This window comes from Marmota marmota, unplaced genomic scaffold (assembly GCF_001458135.2).
Source record: "Marmota marmota marmota unplaced genomic scaffold, marMar, whole genome shotgun sequence".
NCBI classification, from domain to species: domain Eukaryota; kingdom Metazoa; phylum Chordata; class Mammalia; order Rodentia; family Sciuridae; genus Marmota; species Marmota marmota.
Genome location: NW_026000174.1, coordinates 52,773,388 through 52,783,089, shown reverse-complemented (window position 1 = coordinate 52,783,089; position 9,702 = coordinate 52,773,388). Strand labels below are relative to the sequence as shown.

At 53.0% G+C, this 9,702-nt stretch overlaps 1 protein-coding gene across 1 annotated transcript; it reads left to right on the top strand.

Annotated features, from left to right (window-relative positions):
- The first annotated feature begins 1,750 nt into the window (after positions 1-1,750).
- LOC125612035 lies at positions 1,751-8,315 on the top strand. Its single transcript, XM_048788212.1, has 4 exons — positions 1,751-1,987; positions 2,407-2,449; positions 3,671-4,047; positions 5,459-8,315. The coding sequence occupies exons 1-4, from the start codon at positions 1,751-1,753 to the stop codon at positions 5,681-5,683; spliced, it is 882 nt and encodes a 293-aa protein (XP_048644169.1). The 3' UTR covers positions 5,684-8,315.
- The last annotated feature ends 1,387 nt before the right edge of the window (positions 8,316-9,702 follow it).

Sequence of the window (9,702 nt, the reverse complement as noted above, 5' to 3'; positions counted from 1 at the left end):
TCGGACAAAGGGAATGAAGCTGGTCCAGATTTGGGGAGCGGGTAGGCAGAGGGGGACAGCACATATAGGGAGCAGCTGAAGTGGGCCTGAGAAAGAGGGCATGCAGAAACAGGAATTGCCTAGCAGAGCCCTCTGTTGTCTCTACCCCCCTGTGGCCTCTTCACTCTTCTCTAGCTCTAGCCACAATGGCTGGTCATGATTTTTAACACAGGCAGAAGTTATGCTAGTTGGCTGGGTCAGGGGGACCAGGTTTCCCCAGTGGCTTCTCCAATAGTCCTCCCCAGAAGTAGTTTGGAGAAGTAGTTTGGGGTGGGGAGGGGTCCTGGGTGGGGGGTACCCCATCTCCTATATGAACTCCAGACGCAAGTGCCTGGAAGTTTCCATCAGGCCCCTGGCTCACTGGACGAGGCAGCTTTTTCCGGGAGGGGGTGCGCATTAGTAGTCTAAGGACTCCAAGAGCTAACTGCACCGCCCCCCNTCCACAGACGGCCCCAGGTGAGAGGCAGGAGGAAAATCCCCCAGACCTTTTTCTTTTGCTCCATCTCCCGTGTAGATTTTAGGGACTCTTTTACTCTCTTAAAAAATGCATCCCCGGAGGCAAACTCTCCTTTATCTGGGGAGGGGGACTGTGATTTAGCCCTGGAGCTCGGTGTTCTCGCCTTTGCTGCCTTCTCAAGGGCTGAGGTAGTACAGATTGCCTCTGTCCAGCACTCTCACACTCCGGAACCCTTTACTTACTCCGGAGAGGATACAGTCGGGTGTTCTACTAACCGAAAGGAGGATGATGGTGGGCGTTTAGTTTGTTGGATGAAGGATGGTTAGGATTTGGGGGAAATTTCAGGCCCTCCCCGAAAGTGTGGTGCTTCGCGGCCCTCAGGTCTTGGATTCTCGTATCCTAGACCCATCCTCTAATCTATTCCATCCCTGTGGGCACTCGTGTGTGTCTGTGTGTCCTTCTGGCCCAGTCCCTAAGGGCAAGGGCATCTAGCAGTGTTCTCAGTTGGCGAAGGGCACGGGGCTCAAAACGTGGCGAAGGCCTGATTTGTGCCACTTGTAACCGAAGTGGTCACGACTGCAATGAGTGGAGGGGAGGAGGGGGACCCATGGAGTCTCCCCACTCTGAAGCTTTGCCTCCCTCCCCAGGACCGGGCGCCTAGAGAGGCCAGGATGGGGCTGCTGCTGCTACTGCTAAGTTGCTGAGGTACAACCGCAGCTCTCAAAAGCTTCCTGCCTGCGGGGGGGGGGGGTCCCCAGTTTTCGCCTGTTTTACCCCCTTCCGTGCTTCATAGTTTTGAAAAAGAGGAGATGGGGACCCCAGCCTGCAAAACGCCTCAAATCCGGTTGGAAGCGGGCGCGGGAGGAAGACTCCCGGGAGCGGGCGGTGCCTGGGTGTTTTCCCTCTTTTTCGGAGCTACCGGATTCACCACGGTTCTCCTCACCTCCGGTCCCGCGCAAAGGGACACAGGATGGAGAGTGCCTTCTGCCCCTCCCTCAAGGGCTTCCTCATCCCCCTAGTGCAGAGTCGGATCACTGGGGTCAAAAATGACCATAAAATGTCCTAAAATGATTCATATCCCAGGTATTGACTTGGCCCTACGACCAGGTCCCTTTTTTGCAGTGTGTGAATGGGGTTATTCGGGGTGTGGGCGGGGGGTGGGGGAACGACACAACTTCTGTAAACTTTTATTGTATTTTGGCTTCTTCCCACTTCTCTGAAAACACACGCACCCCACCCGCTCCAATTCCCCCTATGATACAAAGTCGATTAAAAAGTTGGGGGCGGGGGACCCGCGCCAAGGGAAAGCGGGTGACCAAAGCCTCGGGGAGCGCAGAAAGGACAGGAGGAAATGAACTGATTCTTCCGTGGAAAACGGGGGACAGGCTGAGGAGGTCTCGGACTCAGCCGCTTCGGGAAGGTGCGGGCTTTGGCGATCGCTGGTGGCTGCGGTCTTCTCGACGAGTGAGCCCTCCGCGAATGCTTTTTGGGGTAAGGGCTTCCGGCTATTGAGTTATGTACAGCAAGCCCAGACCGCAAAAAGATTCGCGAAGGGCAGAGTCTGCCGGCTTCTTCGGTCCGCCGCCGCTGCCGCCTTCAGCCCAGGATGTCTCCGAACCCCGGAGCCGAGCAGGCTGGGTCTCCCCAGCGCGCTCCATCGCGGCTCAGCCTCCCCACCCTGCGCGCCGCGCGCCCTTCCTCTAGCCCCTCGACCTGTCTCTCTATTTTTCCAGACCGTTCAAGATCCCCCAACTCAGCCCGGCCCAGCCACGAAAGAGGTGTGTGGAGGATGAGAAGGGGAGATCGGAGGGGGACCCCGGATCCCGGAGCCCAGCCTCCACCCCTTTCTCGTCGCCCCAGCACTCCGAGCCTCCCTCTCTGTCTGTCCTATCACCCCATTCTCCTGTCAGGGTTCTGCCAGCCCTGGCTGCAAGGTCGCGGATCTCTTAACAGGTACAGTTCGGATTCCCCCCGAATCCCCTCTTATCCCTCTCAGTCCCCAGCAGAGGTTCCAGCCGTGACTACAGGCGCTGCGTAAAGAGAAAAACTCCCCCAGAGCACTAAATAAATACAGACGAGGCCGCCATCTCATTGGTGTGGACTAAAATCGTCACTCACCAATCAGAAAAGAGCTCACATTTCCTTTTTTTTTTTCAGAAGGGGGAGGGAGAAAAAAATATTTCCATTTCTAATTATTCAACAAAACCTAGACTGGAACACGTTAAAATATTGTTGTTGCAAAAAAGCTGGCCAGGACCCCCCCCCCATTCCTATCCAAGTGAAGGAAATAGCGCGACATATTGGGAAAAAGGGGTTCAAGAAAGAGACCTCTCCCAACGGGACCCAAGCCAGAAGATCCAGACGGAAAATGACAGGCAGAGATGATCATAAAATAAACCCAAATTCCACTCTAGTCCGCTTATTTCTAGAAAAATGAGAACCCCCCCCCCCCCAAAAAAAGAAAGTTCTGAATGCTCAAAAAAGAATGGCGAAGCTCTTCCCTAGCACCCTCCCTGAAACCTGGCCAGATCCTGGGTGTCTAATGGCCCATTTGCCTCAGGTGCCCTTTTCCTGCTGCAACCCCCCCTCCCTACCCATTCTGCAGAATGTTGGGGGAAACAACAAGGGAGAGCCGGTCATTGCCAGCTCTCACAGCTAGGGGAGATTCCAGTGTCTGCAGGAGGAAGGAGAGAGGAGGGGAGGAAGACAGGAGAGAAGGGAGGATGATTTCTTTCCCCCACTCCCCCTCCCTTCCTTTCCCCTCCTTTTCTCTAGACTTCCTCCCCCATTCTATCCATCTAAAACTTTGGAGGGTTGCTCTCTTCTTTTCAATGTAGCGCCGCCCTCCCCCCTCGTCTCCCCCCCCCACATTAGTGTCTAAGAAGGGTTGAGCAAAGGGACATTTGACTGTTTCCCTCCCCAGTGGTATATGCCCCCAGTAGGGAAAAACCTAAGCTAGGGTGGGATACTGCAAATATAGCAAGAACTTAGGGGGTAAAGTACCATATTTGTGTTTTTTTTTTTTTTGGTCACACTGGAATCGACGTGCGGGCGGGCGCGCGCGCACACACACGCCCTTGCCCAGCACGCCCGTGGAAAACGTCTCTAGACGATGGAGTAGCTGTCTACAAGTCTCTGTTGGCCCACCCCCTCCGCCCATCCATCACCCTCCAGCAGCTCTGCGACCCACCCACCCTCCCACTGCATCCCCCTCGGCTTGGCTCAGCGACGGACAGACGCAAGCACACACCCTCCCAGCGTCGGCGCGCCAGCCGCGCCAGAGGGGGCTCTCCAATCTGTGCCCGCGGCCGCTACGGCGCCGGGCAACTGGGGAAAAAAAAGTTCTGCTCAGCCGATCAGTGAGCCTGCGGACCACCAGCCGGCCAGTACTCCGTCCCCCTTCTCCTTACCTTGGTCCTGGGGCCAAGGGAGCGCGGCGGTCCGGTCTGCAGTGCAGCCAGCTTGAAGGAGCCCTCTTCGGCCGGCCCGCTCCCTCCGCCCGCCCGGCCCCCCTACGGGTGTTTGCCCAGCGGCAAAGCGGGCTCTTCCAGGTAAGTATATAAGTTACTGTACTGTGTGGGAGGGTCACGATCTTGGTAATTGCGGTTTCTCGAGCTTAACCCCTGCGTTCCTGCCTTCCTCCAACTTGTTGAGGACTCGTCGGGTAGCCGGAGCGAGCGAGCGCGCCAGAGAGAGCGCTGGCTGAGAGGGGGGGAAGACAGGTGCGCGGGGCAGCGAGGGGAAAGCGAGACAGCGAGCAGCGGAGTTCAAATGCCCCCCTGGCAGCGGTTTTCATTGGATAGGTCTTCCCCCCACCCCCGTCCCCCCAGGTTTGCACCCCCCCCACGTCTCCCATGTAGGGGACGTCTCCAGGCGAAGTCACGATTCCTTCTCAGTTCGGAATGAACTGTGACTAGAGCCATGACGCAGCCAGCGCGCATTACTCACTTTTTGCAGTCACGACTTGGGGATCCGTGCTGGTTCCAACCAAAATTACACCGCTGCCATTGAATTATTTAATAGGATCCAGTTCGGGGGGTAAACTTGTGCATTGTGCCAAGCAATTGGGCATGGGAGGGGGAGACCGGGGTGGAGGGAAATAAGGACATGGGGCGCCCCTCCGCCCTCTTCATGACTTTTGGAAACCCCATCACCACCAACACCGCTCCACGTGTTCTAAGTGCTTCAGAGCGCTACCTCTCTTCTCCACCCGGCCGCTCCCCCCCACCCCCTGCTATTTCCTTGCAAAGTGGCAGAATTTGTAAACATAACCACGCAACTTGTGGGGCTGAGAGGGGCGAGGCTTGGGAGAGGGAGCTAGTAGGTCCAGTTGAATGACAAGGAGATCTAGGGGTAGGGGTGGGCCGAGAGACTGCGGGCAGCTCTGGTTTGAGCTGAATTGTCAAGACAAAGTGTGGGTTGCAGCATTATTTATGTTATTCTCCACAACATCAGTAACAGTTCTTGTTACTATTATGAGTTGACTGAATACTTAACCTCGGCAAGGGCACCTTTCCAGAGAGGGTCTGCTTCTGAGCTAAAGATAACTCGACCCACACTATTTGCCCCCCTAAAGCTGCAACTCAGTTGCCCTGAGTGGAGGTGAGGTCACTAAATTAGGGACTATTGTCAGGTGGAGCAGAGAGAATCTGGTTTCCCTTTCTTTTTCTTATGAAGGCTGTCCCCCCCCCTCCAGATACTTCGCTGGCCTGAGTTTTTGTGGTTTTTTAAAAAACATTATATATATAATATCCCTGCGTGCACACAAGTTTACTTTAGATCTGTTAAGAGTTCTTCATTTTTTCCCTCCATCTACAGCCCACCCTTGTGGACCAGCTTGAGGATGCACTTTTATTATCCCCCTCGGAGGAGTTAATCAGTATGAATGTCTGTGTGCGCGTGATATTCGTCCCCCCTCTTGCCTCCGATAACCTTCCTCTCTCCTCACCTGTCTGACTACAGGTTTGGACAGTGTCTGGAGCTGATTGCAATGAATCTCACTCGGGGTCAAGCCCACAATCCCTGGGAGTTGATGGTCTTCCCGTAACATTGGTCATCTTGGAGAACACCCCTTCCCAATTTCCCTTGCAGCTGGTTTGCAACCCTTTGGCTTTCAGGAGCCCAGCGATGTTCCCAAGCCGGGATTCTCTGCGCATGGCACCAGTAAAACTGTGCTTTGGCTTCTAATTCACTCATTTCACCAAGTCATTTAGGGCTCCTATGACTAGGATGTGAAGTGAGTGGGAATCATCAGAAAAATGCCATTACACACACCCTTCCACACCTCCCAGAAATTGCAAAATGTGGGAGTGTGTGGGGGGGGGCATGAAGTGGGAGCAGACGAATAAAGCAACCTATAGCCTCTTATTTTGAGTCACCATCATCAGGAAGAAGTCTTTCAAACCCGCTGGCGGGAAGGTGTGGGAGCCTGAGAATGGAGACCCAGAGAGTAGCCAGCCTCTGCAGGGAAAGACGGTGAGCCACTGGCCTTCCATTCCTGGAGCGCTGGGCCTTGGATCATCCTCGAATCTAACACTTCGTTCCCTCTCCTTTAAATTTTTTCCCCCTTTCCTTCCCACTCACCCCTCCTTTCCCCAAAGCTCTCACCGAAGTCACGACTATCCCCTTTGAACATCCTTAACCCTCTCCTCTCCGTTTTCCTCTTCAGCATCCAGGGCGGGGCTAAACAGAGGCTGGCTCCAACCCCGCCCCCTGGTGCTCAGAACTGAACTAGCTAAGGACCAAGGATTTTTCAGCACCTATCTTCCGTGGACAGCTACCGAGTCCTGGGCCAACCCAGAACAGATCTTGGGCCTTGGGTTTCCGGACCGGAGCGAGCGGGGAGGTTTGTCAAATGGACAGGGATTTCCCCATCTCTATAATGCCCTAGCCCCACGCAATTTTGTATATTGCACAGTCTCCATTAATATCGCAGAGAAATGGCCCATTAAGTCCTGTCTGGTCACCCTTTAAGACAGAGAAAATGAGAGGGGAGGGGGCAGTCGAGAGAACCGAGCTCAACAGCGCCGACCCATAGCGCGAGAGAGAGTTGCAGCAGCTATTGATTCAGAGATTTGTCAGGGTGATTCCCGGCTCTGCAAGAATTCCCTCTCTCGTTTCCTTTGCATGCAGCCCCAAACTCATTATATACATATATATACACACACATATAACTGCACCTCTAACCCCCTACTCAGTTTCATTCTCCTCTTTAGAAAGAGGTAAAAAGGCAGCCAAAAAAGAACCCCAGAGCATGCACAAAGTAAGCGTCAGCTCATACTTACAGTCTGCGGCATGCACATGACATAATATTACTTACCCAAACGGGAACTCCTTAAGAGAGAGAAAGAAACATAGGGGGAGGGAAGAGAAAGTGGATGAAGAGAGGAGAGAGGAAAGGAAAAATCCAACAATTAATTTCCAGACATAGTTGGGGGGGGGAATGCGGTGATGTCCAGGTTTTCTTCCACCCGCGCTGGTTTTTTATCCCAGTACAGCCCTCGGTCTATTTCTGGAACACGATCAAACCCTGATGCTATTTTTAGCAAGTGCTGAAAAAACCTCCACACACAAAGGCATTTCGCTGGAACGTTGCGTCCAAAACATTAAGTGTGCATTCGGCACCCCCTCCCCACTTTCTTCTGCACCGACAGACTCACTTGCATTACTGCAGAGAATGTTTTTCAAAGCAGAAAAATACCCCAATATTTCTTATATTCTCCCTCCCTCCCATTAACTCCCGTCTGCCTCTGCCTGTTGCAAGCTCCTCGCAGTCTCCCCGAGCAGAAGGCGTTGGAGTGGTTGTATTCTTAGAGCTGCATGTCTCCATTGAACAGATTCCTTACATCCTGGGAAAGAGGGAGTGCTTTGCCCCTTCCCCAGAGAAGCTTCCCAGGAAAGCTCTAGAGTCTAATGCTATCCACGATGGAGATTCCCAAATGAGGAGGAAAAAAATCGTCCGTACCCTTCCCACGTTTCCCACCCACGCTTTGCTAAATCGCGTGGTGTTTGCAACACACCGCCTTTGGAAATGTATATTTTGAAAGCTGCATATGTGTGTCTCTCTGTGTGTTTTGCGTTCTAGTAATTCACTACGAGGGGGTTGGAGAAAATAGACTCAAGAAGACAGCGCGGAGCAGCCGCCTTGAGTCTCCTTTGCCAGCCTGCGTCAGTCATCAGCTACTGACGTCACGTGCAGATTCTCCTCTTTGGTGGGTCTGGTTCAGCGGAGAAGAGGCTTCTGCTCGGAGACAGCGCTTTGTGTTCGGCGCAGCCACTGAGCAGGCGAGGCGGCCGAGGCGGGCGCCACCCTAGGCTTGAGCTGGGCAGCTGCAGAGGAGGCTGCAGCCTAGTCTGCACCCAGCGTGCTGGGCCCGGAGGGGCGTGCCCAGCAGGACAGCCCCCTCCCCAAATCCCCCCCCCTCCCCTCCCTCCGCCCAAAGCAAACTCCGCGGTGCACAGACTCCGGCGCGAGTCCTTTCCCCGCCCTTTCGCATCTGGCCACTGTAGCAGAGACAGCTATGGCTATAACTCGGATTAATTCTGTGTGTTTGTCGGGCAGATAGCCCCAGCTCCTCGAGTGACGCAAATAACAGATTCTACAGCTCCCTCTCCCTCTCCTGCTCCCTTTTTCTCCCTCCCTACTTCTTTCCCCTCTTCTGTTTCCTGCGCCCACGCATCCTGCTTGGTCTCCCACGGAATCAGCCAGCTACAGCTTCCCAGAGAGCAATGATCTGAGTTACAGAGAGACGGACAGACTCCCAGAACAGGAACAAATAAGCCTACAATTAAAACACACATACACACAGCCTTTTGCAAATGACCAGCAGCCGTTTGGGGGCTCCCCTGTGTAGCGGGAGGGGGCAGCTGATTCACAAATCCACCAGCCTCCAAGGAGACTGCTGGCGTGGGAGCACCCAGAGGGGAGGGTCGGGGCTTGCTGCTGCAGTTTCCCCTGTGCTTGCCACCGAGGAAACCCACCTCTATAAATACCTAGCAGGCAGGGTATTAGCGAATAGACAACTTTCGTTCAATGATAGGAGGAGGAGAAAATTCAACAAAGACTGCAAACGCTGTCTCCAGCGACACTAGCAGGACTTTTTAAGGCGTGGTGACTGTTTACCCTTTCTCCCTCTGAAAGAACAGGAGATTTTTTTTTCTTCCTAAAATAAGGTCCCCGAAAAATGAGCTCCGTGGATGAGTGCTATTTTTAAACCAATTCGAATGGAGCTCCTTTCATGAGGGTGACAGTCTCTGTGTGTACGTGTGTGTCAGGGTGTGTGGTGCATATCTGAATCCGAGGTGTTCAGCAGGAGAAATGCCACACCTCAGCATGACAAAGGGTTATTGATTGATGGAGTTGGGAAGAATTCTTGCAGATTGAAAGATCCCAATAGAATTACACGCACACAAATCACCTTCCTCAAATGTGCAGAGTATCCCAGATCCACCAGGCGTAACCTGTGCCCTGAGAGGAGGGGAAACTGGGAAACAGAGCTATTTACAGATGTGGCTGGATGCATGATTTATCTCCTTAACCTTAACTGACATTTCCCTGGGTGCCAATCACCAATTATCCAGAGGTTACCATGAGGATTTGGGGCACAAGGCCTAGGAAAGAATGATCTTGGAGCTCAGACTCTGTCATCTCCCTCCTCAGGCCTTTGCGCCTTTGTAACTTGCCTTAGAGAATTTCTTTTAAGCTTAAGCCTGTTCAGTACCCTCAATTTCTGTCTGTGGCTTAAGCCATGCCTACTAAAGGGAGACAGAGGACGTCAGCTAAGAATGGAGGACACCCTCTGGCAGCCCATGAGCAGCTGTTCATTTTTAGCTCTACAAATACATGTACGCATGCATGCGAGAAAGTTGCTGCAGTTGGGAGGCAGGCAGTCAGGAGAAATGTCAATGAGAGGGAGGCAGCCCTCTTGTTCTTGTGTTGAAGATGGCTTATCACATGGGGTCATCAGATGTGGAAATGCTGGGAATGTTTCAATGAAGTTTTCTTGGATTAATGAAAATGTCAGGTTAAGCATGTTTTAAAAAGCAAGAGTAGTCATGTTTTTAGATGTTAGAGTAGGTGTGCATAAGTATAAATTCATTCATGTGGGCACACTCACAAAAACTATGGTTTCTATATGGACTACATACACTATAGAAAGGAGAGGCAATCCAGAATAATGTTACCTGCTTTCCGTGCTGTATGTGGT